Here is an 18,483-nt window from a genome sequence, read left to right as displayed (position 1 = left end):
AGGGAGCACAGCAGAGCCCGTGGAGCACAAGAGTGGTTAAAAATATCCTGATCCATGGAATAATTACACGAGTGCTCTTTCAGAGCCAAATCATGGGCCATAGCACTCAGATGTATCTAAGTTGTGTCAATGTTAGAAATGTTAAGGAAGAGCCTGTGGAATGGGTACATGTGCTATCAAAACTGTTCTGGGGTGGAGCTCACTTGCTACCTTAAAAGAGCAGGCTGACTGTACTGTCAGGTGGCAAAGTGAAAGCGGGAGGCAAGGAACACAGATAGGAATATACTCAACTGCCTGCAAGGTTTGGGAATAAAGGAGATTAAAAACATAGGGTTGGAGCTAGAGGGATGGCTCAGAGTTTAAGAGCACTAGCTGCTCTTCCAGAGGCCCTGAGTCCCATTCCCAGAAACCACATGGTGGCTCACAACCATCTGTGATGAGATCTGGTGCCCTCTTCTGGCCTGCATCCATACATTAAATAATAAGTTAAAATTAAAACAAAAGAAAACAAAAACCCATAGGGCCATGGACAGGATAAATAGAAAAGACACCTTTGAGAACCCACAGACATCAGACTTACTAACGAAACAGCTTTAAGCAACTGCCTTGAAGGCAGCCAAAGAACTAGAGAAAGCAGGGGAAGTTCCAAAAAGGAACCAAAAACAACAACAAAAAAAAAAAAAAAAAAAAAAAAAAAAACCCCAAAAAACTCTAGAATAGAAAAAATACAACAACTGACACAACAGATCCCTTGCAGGGGTTGGAGAGAGGATGTGGGAAGGCAGAACAAAGTGCTGTTGAGTTGAAGAGTGGCTGAAATGGTTAGCGCTAATAAGCAAAGGGTAAAGGCGAAGAATGACCATATGATCCAACAAGTCTGCTTCCAGGTATAACTCAAGAGACTAAAAAGAAAAGAGATGCATAACAAAAGACCAGCCCACACTCACCAGCTCTAACTTCCATTTTTCAGCATCACCAGTGGATGTAGTTTTCCCAGTTTCAGCATCACCATGAGAAAATGGTCTCTTTGTAGCTTCATCCACCCTAGAACTTTCTCCTGTCTTAATCCAAGAATCCTGAATGTTTCCCTAAAATAAAATACGCCATTAGTTGCAGCTGGCATTCAACATGAAATAAATACACAGACTATAAATGGAACCATGGTTCCCACCCATGAGGAAATGCACATGCTGAGGCTCTAAGTCAAGCATTACTTTGCATGTTCATGCTATTAGGGCTATGCTGGAAATGGGTAGTCCAGGGTCAAGAGCCCACATGTGTAGAGAATAACCCAAATATCCACAGAGATGCCTGGATGCCTATGTAGTCACCATTCTCCATGGAAAACTGATAGCTCAGTCTCAGTTTGACTTTCATTTTCCATATTCCATAGAGCCTAATGCAAGGCCCTGGGGACCATTTTCAGTATCAAAAAAGGGAAAGAAAAATAGAACACATGTGGCAGCAAATAGAAATGACGTGTATCACACATGTCAGGGACTAAAAAAGGAGTAGCGGGGAACAGGATACATAGCAAAAATGTGTCATAAGCAAACAGGCCATTACCATGTGGGAACAGAAATCCACATCACCATAAAAGTAAAGGTAAGGCAGGTAATTGTTCTTCATTAAAAATAGTACTAAATGCTGGCTCACAGTTGATCAACTTTGATGAACCTATAATCAGTTTAAAATCTGGCTTTCAACATTCAAGGGGATAAGCAATTTAAAAACCTGGGAAATGTATTCAGGTGGTAAGGACTACCATATTTAAATTAATTTAGAACAACCATTAATCCCTGATCCTTTGCTAAGTGCCAAAGGATGCAATACTTATAAAGAAGGGGAGGCCCCCAGACATTCAATATATGCAGCAGTGCCACACTAATCTGTAATGTGGCCCATGGCATTCTAAAGCAGTGCTAATTCTACTCCATAGTCTCTTGCAAGCTCAGTTTAGGGCAGGCATGTGTATAGCACCTACTGTATGCATACAAGTATATACATGTGTATGTGTATTATGCTAAAAACAACTGTGCTAATAACTTGGAAGACAAAAGTAAAAATGACAAAGCTCAGCTCCAAGGGGTTTACCAGTCTAATAAGGGAACACACACACCAAAGCAGACAATTAAGAGTCTAAAAGGTAAGTTCTGGGCTACAGGTATGCCAGAGAAACAAGTAAGGTCAACTCCACTTCCATCTTGGCCCCCTCCTCCTCCTCATACCTCATGCCAGTTTCTGCAGGAAGTTCTTTTAAAAGCCCCAGGCCAGAAGTTTGATGTGATGGCACCTCATGTAGAACTCCTCCTGCTATATAGGAGCTTAGTATTTCTCTCTCTCTCTCTCTTTCTCTCTCTCTCTTATTACCTCTCCCACCTCCCCTCCATCCCACCTATGAACCTATAATAAATGACCCTCTATGATCTGTGATCTTCATTTCTCTAATTTGCTAGACAAGAACTTGAAAGCCACTGGCTTTTGGTGGCTTTGGTGATCATTGAGTTTCCCAAGACCATAGCTCTTTAAGCCAAGAAAAGATCATTTCTTCTCAAAGACATTGCAATACCCCCATATGAGAACTAAGCCAAAATAGAGAAAGGATGTTGAGAGGAATCAGAAATTCAAATTAGTTTTCTGGAAAGGTTTTGGTCCTAATGTACCATTTAGGGGGAGCCTCCCAAGAAAACCTGGAGTGGGAATGAGCAGAGTGCCCTCAGGAGTGTTCATAGAAAGCTCACTGTTACCAGAGGTAAAGCAGCAGGGGCGAGAAGAGGAAACTGAACAATCAAGGGGGCAATAAGTTTACAACCTATTGTGTAAGTAGGGCTGACTCTTGCAAGATTGCTCATATTCAAAGTCACCAGAGGATCAGAGCACTAATCTCCTCTAGACAAACTGGCTAAAACATGTAGACTACAGATGCTGACTCATGATGTAAAATATTATCATTATTTAGAAGGAAGTGCTTGTCTTTTACAGATAGCTTTTAAAAACTTTGACATTTTTTAAATCCTTAAAACCATTGAAAACATCTTATTTATTGTCAGAAACATAAAGAAAATGACTCAGAATGTTTATGCCCATCTAAATCTTTGAGGAAGTACCAAATTTTCTAATAAGCAACATATCTCAATATTATTATACCTTTTAAGTACAGGGAAAACTTTCCTGGAAAGGAGATTTCATGAGAATTTGAAAATGATTTAAAAATGAATGATGTATACTTTAGTTTTATGGTTTCCTTAAAATAATGTATCATTTTTATTTTCTGTACACTGGATTTTGCCTACATGCATGTCCATGTGCACATTCTTTTGGCAAATATGCTGTTCTCAGACTGCCAGGCAAATGTGCTGTGCCCTCACTTCCTTCCCCCATGCTCACTTCTCCTGATGAGCTGCCATGTGGGTGCTGGGAATGAACCCAGGTTCTCTGGAGGAGCAGTCAGTGCTCTTAACTGCTGAGACATCTCTCCAGCCCTATACAGTTTTAGTTATAAAATATGATCACCATTTTTCTTTTATAACATCTAGGTCATCAACTAGGCCAAAAGTTCCAACTCTTGTTGGCTAGCTTGCAAGTGCAGAGATAAAATCAAAAACAGAAAAGACTCCTCTCTTTTCTGAGAAGAATCTCATGTCAATAAGGTCTTGTGTGGTATGAGCATTTCTTACAGACAGGCAGCACAATACAAGGTTAGGGGAATAGGCTCAGGAGCCAGACAGTCCTGGACTCCAGTCCTTGCTTTACCATTTTCCAGTTCTGGGACAGTATACCAGTTACTTAGGCTAAGGCTACTTAACTACTATATATTTTAACTTTCTCCTCTGAAAAATACAAATAACACCTGCCTTATAGGGTTATTGTGAAGCTGAACTAATACAAGATAAATAACAGGCTTGATACAGTGCCTGGCAAACCCATACATTCAGGACAAACGTCACCATTTCAGTTATTCACAAAAGAGAACATTGTACAACACTGGGATATCTAAGTTCAATTAACCAAAAGCATCTCTGAGATTTAGTGTTAGCATTTGCATCACTAAAAAAGCCTACTCTTAGGGGCTGGAGAGATGGCTCAGCAGTTAAAAGCACTGGCTACTCTTCCAAAGGACATGGGTTCAATTCCCAGCACCCATGTGGCATCTCACTCCTGAGCCTATAACTTCAGTTCTAGGGCTTCTGATATCTTTACACAGGTATTCATGCAGACAAAACTCCAATGAACATAAAAATTAAAAAAATAATGATGAGTCTATTCTCCCTTAGGAAAAACATACTTAACCTACCAACAGTTAAGATTCCCTAAAAAGTCTTATTCATCTTGACTGGAATACAGTATGCACTGGTGAAACATCTGTTTATTTATCCAAGCAAAAAGTAGGAACAACTGTTCTGTAAGAGTGGAGACCCAGAAGACTAGAGTGTCAGTAGCATACCTACAGCAGTCATTTCAATCTTTGCAGCACTTTTCATTTTATGTGAATGAGTAAGACCGACAGCAAAACCTCTCTGGAACCATGTTTATTCTCACATTATGGCTGTAGTTTTCTTTTGGCAAATACTCTGTGCTCAGACTGCCAGGCAGATGTGCTGTGCCCATCACTTCCTTCCCCCATGCATTGCTCACTCCTGCTGGCCTCTTATTCACTTGTCTGCCTGATTTCCTCTCACTTCACTTCCTCTTTTCCCCTTCTTTGCCACTGTATAAATATTGAAAACCATGAATAATTGACTCACTGATTAGTTTTAAGAAAAGCACAAGACTTTTTTTAAAATGGGATATTCCCAATACTTTTTATAGGGTGGTATGTCTTTTTCAATTTGATACTCAAATTATAAGGGTAAGTAATTTGTCACAAATGTAAAAGGAAACACAGAAAAACAAATGGGAATATTAATCATCAATCTGCTGGTGAGCTTTCTGATGCTTCTCAACAGCAAATTTTTACAAACATGATTCAAGGATTAGAAATGAAACACTGAGTCAGACTGAGGCAAGGAAGCTTCAAAACCAAAATAAGATGGTCATCAAGGCTCTCACATATTCTTCTTAATAGAGCTGATTTACTAATGACACTTAAGTAAAGAAACCCCACAAAGGCCATGACAAAGTAAGCCACAACCAGCAAGCATTAAAACTCTCCCATGGAAACCCACAGAGAGCTGACCTGAGCTTATAAGAATTCATGGACTCTACACTGACAGCTAGGGAACTTGCATGGGACCGACCTATGCCCTGTGTAGCTTGGTCTGTTTGTGGGGCCCCTATTAATGGGACCAGGATCTATACCTGCATATGAGCCAACATATGAGCTGGCTCTTTGGAGCCCATTCCCTATGGTGGGATGCCTCACACAGCCTTAATGAAGGGGGGAGGAGCTTGGTCCTGTCTCAACTTAATATGCCATGCTTTGTTGACTACCATAGGAAGCTTTACTTTTTTTGAGGAGTGGGTAGGAGGGAGTGAAAAAATGAGGTGGGAGGAGGGGACAGAAGGAGAGGAAGGAGGGGGAAAATGTGGTTGGTATGTAAAATAAATAAAAAAATTAAAAAAAAAAAAAACTCTCCCATGGAAGGTAAAATTTGTCTCACAAAGAACAGGCTATGATCAGCTGTGTCCCATGGGAAAAGTGTGAGAAAACACTTCCAATGCAAAAGTATCTTTGATAAGTAATAGATATTAAATTTATACACAATTTAAAGATAATTCCAAGAACTTTGTATCACAGAATTCTAAAGATAGCTTGGCCCACTCTTCTTCAAAGTTTGGCCACTGATACTAGAATGCCATAGGCAACTTGAAGCTTATATTCTCAGGACCCAACCAGACCAGGAAAATCAGACTCTTGGAGAGTAGAACCCAAGAACTTTTAATGTAGATCCTGATGTGGGTAAAGCTTCTCAAATCATTAATTATCACTGAGGTTAAGCCATGCAAGGGTCATTAACTACTTAGTAAATACCATCAGAAATGAAAACAGAGGAAGACTCTTGAGTCTCAGCCTCACAGATCTGAGTTTTTTCACTGTACCATGCTGTTCATCATACTAAGATCTTAGACCTCAAGAAAAACCCAGAGAAGGTCAACAGAGCCGAGTAAGATCTGAACCATTTCTAAATGTAGCACAGTTCCGCCTATATAACACGTTCTGTGCTTGCAGGTTCCTCTTTCCACATGGAAACGGCACAAGAGCATGCTCAGAGGAGAAACTGGAGAGACTTGGGTACTTGTAAATCCACCCCACCACAGCTGATTCTAACTTTTGAAGCACCATGCAAATTTGAGCATCACACTTTCACCAAACTTCAAAGAGATGGGCCCAGTGTATCATGATCCATATGAGCCCCAGAATAGCTATGAATGTAACCCAACATGAAATAATCAACTTCCTTAAAGTACTATGAGATTTTTTTTTTTTGGTTTTGTTTCTGTTTCTTTGTAACTCAACTTCATGCTTCTTGAGCTTTGTGGATGACAATATTATGTCAAAAATGTGGACAAAGTTGAAAAACTGGGATAAAGGGTAGGAAGAAACATTCAAAATAAAGATTGTGATTATAAACACCACTCACAGATGCATCCAGAAGTGTCTGTTCCTTCAGGGTCTCCTCCTGTCTTTGAGATTTCAGTTCTTGCTGGAGCCTTTCATTCTCAAGTACAACTACCTGAACCCTATTTTTCATTCCAGATAATTCATCCTGTAAAAAGTAGAAATCAAAATATGTTAAAGCATTTTAAGCAATACTTATATTTGCTAATTACTATGGAATCTAGCATGAAATAAATTATGGAAGACTTATACTATCAATTTCCTGAATACAACAATTATATGAAGGCAAAAAAGGAAACCAAGATTAGGTAATTTTATCAAGTAGTTGGGTTACTTGGCAGACAGTTGAAACCTGCTGATGGCCATATCACAAATGTGTTCTTTTTCTGGAAGTTTGTTTCTTCAAGGAATAAAGGACTAGAGAAAAATCTTATTTAAAATGATTATCTAAGAGAATTTCTTCCAAATGAGGCAGACTGCTGAAAAGCAAATAGTCAAAAGTCAAAAGAGAACTAAATGGAAGGAGAGACAAAGACAGGGAAATTGCCGTGTGTATAAACCAGTGCCTAGAAAACCCACAAATGAAGCAGGCTGCTCTAACATTTGAGCATTCTTAGTTTATGTACATCATTGGCCTAGCAGTGTGTAATAGAAGGAACTAGAGAAGTCATGACTTGAATAGCTACTGAGTAGAACCTCACTTTCTGAAAACAAAACTCAATTATATGAAAGCTTAACCTAATATTCATTACTTCTATAATCAAAAGCTATTATGTAACATGCAGATTTCTTTTACCTACTTTAAGAGGAAAAAAAACCTGTAATTAAATGATGTAATTTGAAAAATAGTTTCAAAATTCCAGTTTTCCATCTGACATGTAATTGAGCTTAGAGAAGAATATCAACCCAATTTCTCTAATAAAAAAGATTAACAATCTGAAAATCAAAATTCTTCTTAGACCCACTATGAAATAAAGTCACAAAGAAAGATGCTCCTCTAAATTGGAGAATTGCAATACCCAAGGAAAAAACCTCTGCAGAAACCAGTACTTACAAAGGAAAATCCAAATTATAATTGATTAATGGTTCAAAGCTCAGTATGGATCAGTTTAAGATTTTAAAACTCTAGGGAGATCAAGGACCCCCTCAGAGTTTTAATTCCATGACTAACAAGTACTCAAAGTAAAGACTAGAAATAAATCCACATGCTAGGAAGTGGCAAAGCAGCACTTGTGAAATATGCCCAGGAGCCTGTGTTCTCTGCCTTGGGTGAAAACACTTTCAAGGACATATAGACCCTGGCTTTCTTAAAGCCTAAATGGGATGGGATAATAAGCACACAACCCCTAGTCCTCTCCACCCTCCTGCCCCCAGGGCTCAGGCTCAATGAAATGTGAAAGGGACTCAGGATTAGACAGAACCATGTCCCCTCCAGTGCTTTACCATACAGGGCTCCCATACAACAGTGGAGAAATTCAATCTACAGAATTCAAGCATTCTCTAAGGAAAGCTAAAGACAACTAGGAGACAATTGCCAAGTCCATGGAAGAATGTTTATAGTAAAAGCAAACTAAAAACAGCCTAACTTCTAGTCATAAACACAAGGCCTCACAGTAAAGGCTTACTGTTCTAGTTTGGTCTCTGGTGTGTGAGAAATACCAGAAGCAACTTGGAGGAGGAAAAGATTCATTTAGTTCACACTTCCTGATTACATACAGCAATGAAGGAAGTCAGGGCAGGGATTCAAGGCAGGAACCTGGGAGAACCGGCAAAGCTACTTAGTGACCCTTACAAATGCTGACCACCAACAGCATTCAACAAAACAGTAACAAGGACTGCTAGGGAGTTAAACAATCAGAAGTGGCATGATGGAGAGTACCACATAAGAACAGCCCTTATCAGTAGATCTCAGTAAACATGGAAATTAAGAACAAGCTTCAATATAAAGTATAATTGACATATATTGAAGTCTTAATAAGCAACTTACCTTGCAGAACTTAACTTCTGCTTCTAAATGATGAATGTACTGAGACTGGTCATTGATGATGGGAACAAGGTTGTATACAGTAGGCATACTATTGTCCTCACATTCTGATGGCTGCTAAGGGAGAAAGAACAAATTAAGTAGCCCCACATTTAGCACAGAATCATCTCGTTATCCTCTCTACATGTAATTTGGTTCTGGTGTGACATAAGCGAATAATAAATCAGAGTATGCCAGATCACAGAATACACAGATTATTTATGTCTTTATCCTATAAATTCCACAAGTATAAGCATAGGAGTATTATTTTTGACAGAAAGTGAACAGTTACTAAAAGTACATGACACATGGAGTTTCTTTTTCAGAGAAGGATACTGTAACTGTCTTGGAATGGCTACCTGCTTAACTACCTAACAATGTGACAGTCCATTCAGGGATGCTGAGACATAAGGGACAGTTCTCTTCAAAACCCTGCCTGGAAGAGGCGTGCCAATTGAAAATGCACATCAGTTCAGCAAGTAAGAGACTTCAGACAGGGGCTTGGAAGTCAAATATATGCCAGTCAAGCAAAATTCTATTTCTAAAGGGCACATTAAAAATGCTGGAGTTTGGGGTTTCATTTCATTGTTATTGTTGAGTGGATGTTTTAGGCTTGTGCAGTGTGTGTGTGAGATCCTCATCTTGCTGCAGTTCAAAACTATGCATCTGTGGGCACAGATCCTCTAAGGTTAAGCCCTAAAAGAGACACACAAGCTGCCCTAAAGAGTCCAAGAAGACTTTTCAGAAAAAGTTCTCCTGCTGTTGGTTTTTAAGGAAGAAGAAATCAGGAAAAGGGAAATGACAGTCAACAGTCAGCCTGATAGGAAGGCCTGCAAAGAGAAATTTCTCTTTCTCACTCGGTTGATTCTTATGGCATTGACAGAGCAGTATCCCTGACTGAAGTATTTTCCATTCTAAGAATAGGGCTGGATATAAAGGAATGATCCCTGAACTAGGCCAAAATCATAATCTAGGCCTGAGGTCTACAATGTACGTCATAGACTTGCTAAAAAGGCACTGTGCCTAAGTCCTATAATTTTTTGTAATCTTTAGGGAAGATGACATATTTAGAACTCTTTAGAAATCCTTGAAGTAAGATATAAATATTAGCAATCATAGCAGCAGTGGCCACCTTACAATTCTAGTTCGTGTGACTACTGAATGAAATGCCTGCATGCTGCATTCTAGAAATATGGGGCATGCTTAGACTCACAGAAAGAGTAACAGGAGCCCTGTATTCTTCCCAGTACATACATTTATGCTTAATTCTTGCTTATATAAATATACTTCATTCATATATTCAATATTTATAGCTATTGATTATAATTTTAATAAGATATTTTATCATTCAGTGCATTTACTACTGCTGGCTTTGGTTTCTAGAATGCTCTTAAAAGCAAAGGTGAATGGAGTGCTTTCAAGTCAATTAGAGGAAGGTGCTATAGCTGCTGCTTGTTCCTGTGCACTCATTAACTTTGAAGACAGAGCTGAGCACTAGTGTGATGGAGATTACTCAGTCAGGGTAGGGAAAAAGGTCTGCACCAGGAGAATTTCTTTCCCATTGCTTTACAAATGCACAAGTTCATTTACAGGAGCATATGTAAAAGAATGTTAAGCTGTATTGCTGTATTGTGTATTTATATGTACTGAGAAGTCACTTTTCAGACTATACCATGAAATGCACTCTCATAGCCAGTATGGCACATTAGAAGCATGTGGATCTCCTGAGTGTAAAACTAAGGCATTGTTGGGATGGGAAGTACATCTAGTGCTTTTCTTTAAGTTTAATATACAGATATCCAAACTATAATAACATCTTCAAGGTATATACAAATTCAAAGAAATGCTGCATAGTTTCTCACTAGTTATAACACTAAATAAAACACTATTAAAAGGAGGGGTCTAACATTACAGTTAGTAACCTATAAATGATTAAATATAGACATGAACTTCTAAAAAATATTTCTAAAACATTATGCCTTTGAATTGATTGTATTTTTACATATTCACTAATATTTGCATACATTTCTCAAACTGTTCTGTTACTCATACTTTTGAACCTAAAACATAAATTAGAAATATTAAGATTCTCTCAGTTCAAATGATCAGAAATGAAGTTTTTTGTTTTTTTCCCTAAAATTCCTATGAATATAATCTGGAATGAGTGCAACATACTCAGCATGACACAGGAAAATAAAGCAAAGCTCAAAACCCCATGCTTTTGTCAGGCTTCAAAGGGTGACACTTACCAAAGGGGACATTTTTCGTCTTCGTGGTGGAGACATCTCATTGTCCTTACTTGCTTGTTGGCGCAACAAAGCTTTGAGTTGATTGACTACAGAGCAAAAGCAATGAATTTATCGACCTTGCTAGAAATCCACAGGTTACACACAGTTTAGGTTGTAAATGTCCCCCAAAGACCATGCATTGAACAAAATTCCCCTCACTTAGGCGATAAACAAAATTAAAAGAGGTAGGACCTAATGAAGAGGTGGGGATTTGACTATTAAATCAAATTATTAAATTTGGGAAGTCTTGGAGTTACTGGGAAGGATGTGATCCACCTCCCCTTTCTCTTTTACCCTTCCTGGCATGAGGTGAGTATTTTACCTATCTGCATGTGCCTGCCTGGAAGAACTGCCCTGTCACATGCCCAAAGGAGCAAGGCTAATCAATAATGGGCTAAGACATGTAAAAATAAGCCAAAATAAACTGTTCAGGTATGTTGGCGGACTCCTGTAATATCATCACATCCCCCCCCCCCCGCCCAGGCAGGGGGATGACCACAAGTTCAAGTCCACCTGATCTACACAGAGAGTTCCTGGCCATCCAAAGCTTCATAGCAAGACCCTGTCTCATGCAGAAAAAATATATTCTTTGAAGTTTGTTAATCTAAGATATTGTTATAGTGATGGAAAATAGACTAACATTTTATTACCACACAACAATCCAGCAAATATTGCTTAAACTACTATTAGTATTGCCTGGGGATACAAAGAAAGGAATGGAAAAAAAAAACTACCTTTCAAGTAAGAATATAATAAGCACAATAGTTACACTAGTAGATATATGTAAGCTTGTAATGTAATCCTAGAGCTGTGCACAAGGCAAGGACAGAGAGTACAGCAATGTCTTTGTTTTCACATAGATGCTAATAGTGGTAGTCAACAGGACTTAGGTGCTAACAGTGGTAGTCAACAGGACATAGATGCTAACAGTGCTAGTCAAGAGGACTTAGGTGCTAACAGTGCTAGTCAACAGGACATAGATGCCAACAGTGGTAGTCAACAGGATTTAGGTGCTAACAGTGCTAGTCAACAGGACATAGATGCTAACAGTGCTAGTCAAGAGGACTTAGGTGCTAATAGTGGTAGTCAACAGGACTTAGGTACTAACAGTGCTAGTCAACAGGACATAGATGCTAACAGTGCTAGTCAAGAGGACTTAGGTGCTAATAGTGGTAGTCAACAGGACTTAGGTGCTAACATTGGTAGTCAAGAGGACTTAGGTGCTAACAGTGCTAGTCAACAGGACATAGATGCCAACAGTGGTAGTCAACAGAACTTAGGTGCTAACAGTGGTAGTCAACAGGACTTCAGCACTAGGAAAAGAGTGGAAAAGGCATCAGAAGTGTCAATCATGAGGAACTGTGGTACAAAGATATGGATGCATGGTCAGGGGTTGCTAAGAGACAGCTGCTTTCTAAGACAAATGATTCAGATAAGGCCTGTGAAAAGGATAGTTAAGATGACAGCAGGGGAAAATCTGACTGGAGTAGGTGATGGAATAGTGTTAAGTTAGAAAAGTATTATTATTCCATCCTAAAGATTTATGACTTAAATCCATAGGATTTTGGAAGTCAAAAGTAAAAAGCTAAGTTAAGGAATTACATTGCTCTTTTGTTACCCAGCAATAGAAACTTAGCAGTAGAGTGGCCAACAGAATGCAGTCAGCTCTGTAGAGTTGGGAGAATGCCCTGTGTGCCACTCATGCTCAGACTGACAGTCACACTCACCAGCATGGCTGTGCTGCAGTTCATGCCAGGCCACCCCTGTGTCCTCATTCTCTACGTTGATGCTGGCGGAAGGATCCAGTGCATTTTCTTCCACAGTGACATCAACATCTCTCAGAGCACATTTCAATTGGTGAATGCTTCTGTTGGCACGTTCTGCAACAAAAACCTGATGAAAGTCAGGGCTAATAAAACGAAGGCTCTCACAGGAGCCTTGGTCAACCAGGCATCCTCAAAAGGAATTTCAGGGAACTTTATGGGGGAGAAGTAGAATTCTAGCTCCAGCTAGACAAGGAATATAACAGAGAGGTAAGAGAAGATGACATTCACAATTAGAAATTAAGAATTGGGAATTGCTACAGTTCCTGTTTGCTCATGCCATCATGGACATTCACTGTATGTGATTGCCTAGTTAGGGTTTCTATAGCTGCAATGAAACACCATGAACAAAAAGCAATTGGGGAGGTGAGGTCTTATTTGGCTCACACTTCCAGATCATAGTTCATCATTAAGAGGAAGTCAGAACAGGAACTGAAGCAGGGATGGAAGCTGGAGGTAGGCACTGATATAGAGGCTATGGAGTTCTGCTTACTGACTTGCTCAACCTGCTTTCTTATAGAATCCAGAAACACCAGTCCAGGGATGGCACCATCCACCATGGCTTGGGTCCTCCCCCACTGATCACTAATTGAGAAAATACTTTACAGCTGGATGTTATGGAGGCATTTCCTCAATTGAGGCTCCTTCCTCTCTGATGACTCTAGTTTGTGTCAAGCTGACACACAAAACCAGCCAGTGCAGTAATACAATCAGAAAAGAGGACTGAATGGAAGAGCTTCTCCCTTTGTGGCAAGATAACCACCATCCTGGGGAGGTTTCTTCCTTTCCCTAAGTGCTTGAGACTTGCTTGTCCAACCTAGAGCTATGAAGTGAGTGGACAGAACCATTCTGTCCCAGGGAAGCTAAATTTTCTCTGATGATTTGACATCCCTGCCTCACCAAAAGAATTCAAACTGCCTGACCTAGTTCTGATCAAGAGTGGTACAGCTGGGTGCTCAAGGTGGCAACCCCTACTGTACAGTCCTGACTGACTACCTGCCACTTGGTTAGTATGAATGATCACCCCTGGAATTGAAACTGAAACTGACCAGTACACAACTGACATAAACTGTCTTTGATGGAATAATTTTACATATAACATTATGATAGCTCATCTCTAAAAATAGCCTTAGGGTCACATTGCACTTCCTCACAGGCCTAAATTCTCATTAACAGGCTACAGTGATAGTTACATCTCATCCTTAGAAGGAACAGCAGGGTTAGCTTTCTCTTTCTTGGACTCCTTACTTAAGAGCTGGCCACGCTAAAGAAGAGGGATATAAAGAAGTTAGTGGTTAGGGACAGACCCTGAGACTACAAGAAGCGCCTCTACTTATTTTCCACCTAAGCGTTCAGTGTAGCCTGCAAAAGATTCCAGGGACCAGTTAACTATAATGGCATGAAAATGAAGTTGGGGGGAAACTGGTGGTAAAGTGCTTGTTCTGCAAACATTAGGATCTGAGTTGGGATTCCCAACACCTTTGTAAAAAGCTGCATGTGGCAGAGTACACGTGAACCCGTTGTTGGTGTGGCAGAGAACAGGCGGATCCCTGCGGTCATAAGTCAGCCACTCTAGCTGAACTCATGAGTTTCAGCCTTAAGTCTCAAAAAATAAAGGTGGAGAGCATCTGAGGAAAGACATTCAAGGTTTTCAAGGTTATTCTCTTACACACACACACACACACACACACACACTTACTTCTAAAAGGCCTAATTCATTATCAGGCATCTAGGAAAACATTCATGAACATACATTCTGTATTTTCTCCAATGTCATTAGCTTTTAAGTTTAGAACCAAACATAATAACTATTACTTAACAAAAAAAATACTCCATATTACAAAATATGTAATTACAAAATATGTAGCATGATTTCTTTATTTACAGAAACTCACTCTTTACATGGCTAACACTAAAAAGAAGCGGCCTCCCCTGTCTGAGATGAATGGTGAAATGCTATTGTCTTCATGGTAAATTTATGTTTTCCCATAGCAACCTGATTTCCACAGACCTTCCTCTGCACACACGCCTGGTGCTGACTGATAGGCAGGTCTGGTCCCTTCTTACTCACTCTAGGTTTCAGATTAGATGCAGTCCTGGTTTTAGCAATACAAGGAGCAATGGCAGTTTTCTAAAACTCAGGATTTTCTGAAAAGACTTGTCAACGGAAAAGGAACATCAAAGTGGTCCATGCAATGCAATGCAATTCAGACATTTAGATTTATGCCCTTAAATCTATAAATAAAGCACTTGTCTTTACAGCATCCATTAGGAAGGAGACAGAGGGTTTGACTAACATTAAAAGAATGCTTCATAAAGCTATTAAATTACTTCATTTCTAAGAGAAAGAATAATTATTTATTTATACCTACTCTAATTGAAAGCTAAGAAGCTACATTAGGAAAGAGGAAAATCTTACACGAAAAAAGTACACAGTAGGAAGTCCCTTTAGGTACAGCTCTTTCATGAGATTACAACAATGGCAGAGTTCCTGCTTTATATATTTATTTTGTGGTCCTAGGGATTGAACCCTGGGCCTAAGGGAATGCTGGACAAGGGGTCTGTCACTAAGCAACATCCTCAGACCGCAGGTCAACTTGCAATAACCCTACCAATCTTGTTTCTAATATTTTTATTCAGTTTTTCAGAACCAACCAGTATTACATGATAAACTGCATCAAAAATATTACATGAAATTACAAGACACTGAGATCAGCAATCAACCTCTCTCAAAAAATGAATTTTGGTTTGTTTGCTTTGTCTTTGCAACTACTGATTCAGTTGTAAGGGTCAGAGAAGGAATTTTTGCAAGATGCACATCCTAAAACTAAGATCAAGGAGGTAAATGGCATTTTAAAATCATTTTAGTGTAAGATTTCAAAGCACACTAAGTGTTTTCAATTCCCTCAGCAGCATGCTTAGGCTATGACAAACTGACTTAATCCAGAGGGATAAATTCAGATGCTTCAAGACAGATGAAATGCCCTAACTCTTTAGCTGGAGCCACTGCAACGGAACCTCCCATAATCCACTTCTCACTAGATGCAGCTCACTGCTGCTCACACTTAAGGAGACCAGATTAGAAGGGTGGGTCCTGATATCATTTCCTACCTGCTGCTCATGGCAACAGGTTTATCTAACAAGAGCCAGAAAGACTATCTGTTTCCTCTATTCTCTGATAACAGTTGCCTTTCTCAGAATACATTCTGATTTCTTCTCTTCTGCACAGGTTGTCTATAAACTTATTATGAATATAAATGCAAACAGAACCTCTATACCCTATAGATCACATGAAAATAAATGAAAGTGAACACTATTTCTGCAGCCTATTATCAACCAGTACATTAATCAATACAATGAGCCCTGAGCAGGTACTTCAAAGACTGAAGTCAAAGTGTGTCTTACTCATTTATCAGTCCGATTTCTCTCCTCTCTATGTTTTAACACCTGGCTCACCACTGTGCTTCTTTTCATCAAAGTTAAATTTTAAAAGATTGTTGTAAACTTTGACAATTTACGTGCATACATATACTGTTTTTTGATCATATTTCACATCCATTACTCTTCCTCACCCCACCACTCCCTCTAGACCCCTTCTACTATTTAAATTGGTCTATTCTGTTGTTGTTCTTTTATAAACCCCTGAGTTTAATTAGGATGGCCTGCATGAGTCCGGATGTGGACCTACTTAGGAACATGACAGCTTACCAATAGCTATACCACTGGAAAAAAAAAGCTCCTCCTCCAGCCACAGGACCCACCAACAGCTCCTTAGCCAGCGGTGGCATTACCATGGTTTTGAACAAAACACAAGTACCACTCAGTGTAAGGCCAACAACTACATTCATCTAATCAATTATTAATTTCTACATTTTTCCATCTGCCTAGGAGACGAGAAAGAGAAATGTCCTAGTGTCAGGGGTAGGAACTCATCCTGTAAAGTGCCCAGCTGTCTCTGAGAAAACAAGCAATGAACCATTTCCTAGCCTGAGATATGAGATACCCTGCAGTTCCTGACACAAGCTTAGGCTAGGCAGACAAACAGGAAAATGAAACCACAAGGAGACAAGAAAAACGTGTCTGTTCATACTTGACTGGACCACAGCCCAGTTCAGAAGACAGCTGCATGGTTTCCTAGAGAACAAGCAGGGTGGACTAATGTAGCTGGTCCTTTTACCAATAGAGAATTGATTCTAGCTGGGCTGGCAGAAGAATTGGGGTAGAATCACCAGACAATACCGTGTATATTCATAATTGCAATTACTTTTTCTTGAGTATCTTGCAAAGGCTACAACATAGTTTCTGAACACAGTGCTATTGGTGTTTCAGACCTGATAACATTGTCATAGGAACCAGAATATGCATCTTTGCCACTGTCCCTAGCTTCTACTCAAGGGATGCCAGCAACACTCCTCTTGTTTTTTTTTTTTTTTTTTTTTTTTTTTTTGACAGACAAATTGTCCCTGGTTGAGATGAAAGAAGCAAAATAGCTCTGCTTAGCATTGAGGAGCTAGGTCCACTATGAGTGCCATACCTGCCACACCTGTCACATTATTAAACTACAAAAGCAACAGCCTTTTGACGAATGGGCAGCATAGCCTGCTGTTCTTACTAGCACTGGTAGGGCAGGGTGTAACTGTATCCCACCACTGTCACTGTAGGATTCTTCAATATTACTATCATAATGTTAATATTCTTTAATATTTCTACCATAAGAGACCAAGTTTTGCATTAGGTTACTTTATTGCAAGGCTAGAGCCTGATATAGTATCTGCTCCAGGTCCACTCCTTCCAACCTTCTGGTGGGCTTGGTGAACTCCATCGGATGCAGGTTGCTGAGATGTGTGCAGAGTGCACCTCAGGAGACTTTCTTTACCTTTGGGCTCACATGAAAACATTGCCATGTGCTGGTAATGTCACTTTAAAGATGCTGAGAGAGAATATAACTTTTCTCATTATCTCAATATCATGTCATCTTCTTTCCAAGAACACAAAAAAAGTGTCCTTATAATTTTATAACATGGTTAGACACACAGTTGTGGTTCAGGGTGACTACCATGAAGCATCCTTTCTGTCTGTTGTTAAATCTTGTCTTTTACCTATTTTACCTCATTAATAGAGGAAAAAGAAAACCAGGATTTTGTTTGTTTATTTGTTTTCAACTACCCAGGGTAGCCTTGAACTAGAACTCCTCCTGCCTCAGCCTCCTCAACATTGGAATGACAGGCATATTTTACCATGCCTTGCTTATTGATATTTGTTCTAGGAAAAAAACATACAAATAAAAAACAAAGGGACCACTAAAAACATGAATATATAAACAAAAATACTCATAATTATTTTTACATTCCCCAAAGTGTACATGTAAGTGTATGTGTACCTACAGATACATAAATACAAATAACACATGGCAAAGGATAAAAAAAATAGTCCAGAAAATATTTATGAAAATAGAAAAGAAGAAATGTGTTATAAGTAAATCTGAGAAAAACAGAAACTTTCCCTGAACCATGTGTTTTTAGTGGGCCAAAGATCCTGATGACATCACTGGTAGCTGGCATACATGCAAACCTCTCAGTTAGTATTGTTATTATACAACCCTTCTGCAGATGTGAATTCTTCCCTACATCCAAGTAAAACACCCACCATCAACATTATCTCCAGTTTTCTCTAACTATGTCAAATACAAAGAAAAGGATCTTCCTCAAGATCAGCGTTCTTGCCCCAGTCCCCTTCTCACTTTGAGTGTACTATGTCAACTCATTTGAATTTCCTAAGACATGAGCACAA

At 39.3% G+C, this 18,483-nt stretch overlaps 1 protein-coding gene across 1 annotated transcript in view; it reads right to left on the bottom strand.

Annotated features, from left to right (window-relative positions):
* Nucleotides 1-18,483, bottom strand: part of Sdccag8 (SHH signaling and ciliogenesis regulator SDCCAG8) — a 195,394-nt gene that overhangs the window by 172,156 nt on the left and 4,755 nt on the right. The window contains exons 2-6 of the mRNA XM_051186391.1: nt 12,598-12,750; nt 10,832-10,917; nt 8,547-8,660; nt 6,582-6,707; nt 948-1,088 (exon numbers count right to left, since the gene is read on the bottom strand). Of these exons, the coding sequence (XP_051042348.1) occupies nt 948-1,088; nt 6,582-6,707; nt 8,547-8,660; nt 10,832-10,917; nt 12,598-12,750 (620 nt within the window). The remainder of the gene's footprint in view (nt 1-947; nt 1,089-6,581; nt 6,708-8,546; nt 8,661-10,831; nt 10,918-12,597; nt 12,751-18,483) is intronic.

Source organism: Phodopus roborovskii, unplaced genomic scaffold (assembly GCF_943737965.1).
Source record: "Phodopus roborovskii unplaced genomic scaffold, PHOROB, whole genome shotgun sequence".
Lineage (NCBI taxonomy): Eukaryota > Metazoa > Chordata > Mammalia > Rodentia > Cricetidae > Phodopus > Phodopus roborovskii.
The sequence above is the reverse complement of the archived record's forward strand: the minus strand, read 5'-3'. Positions and strand labels throughout refer to the sequence as shown.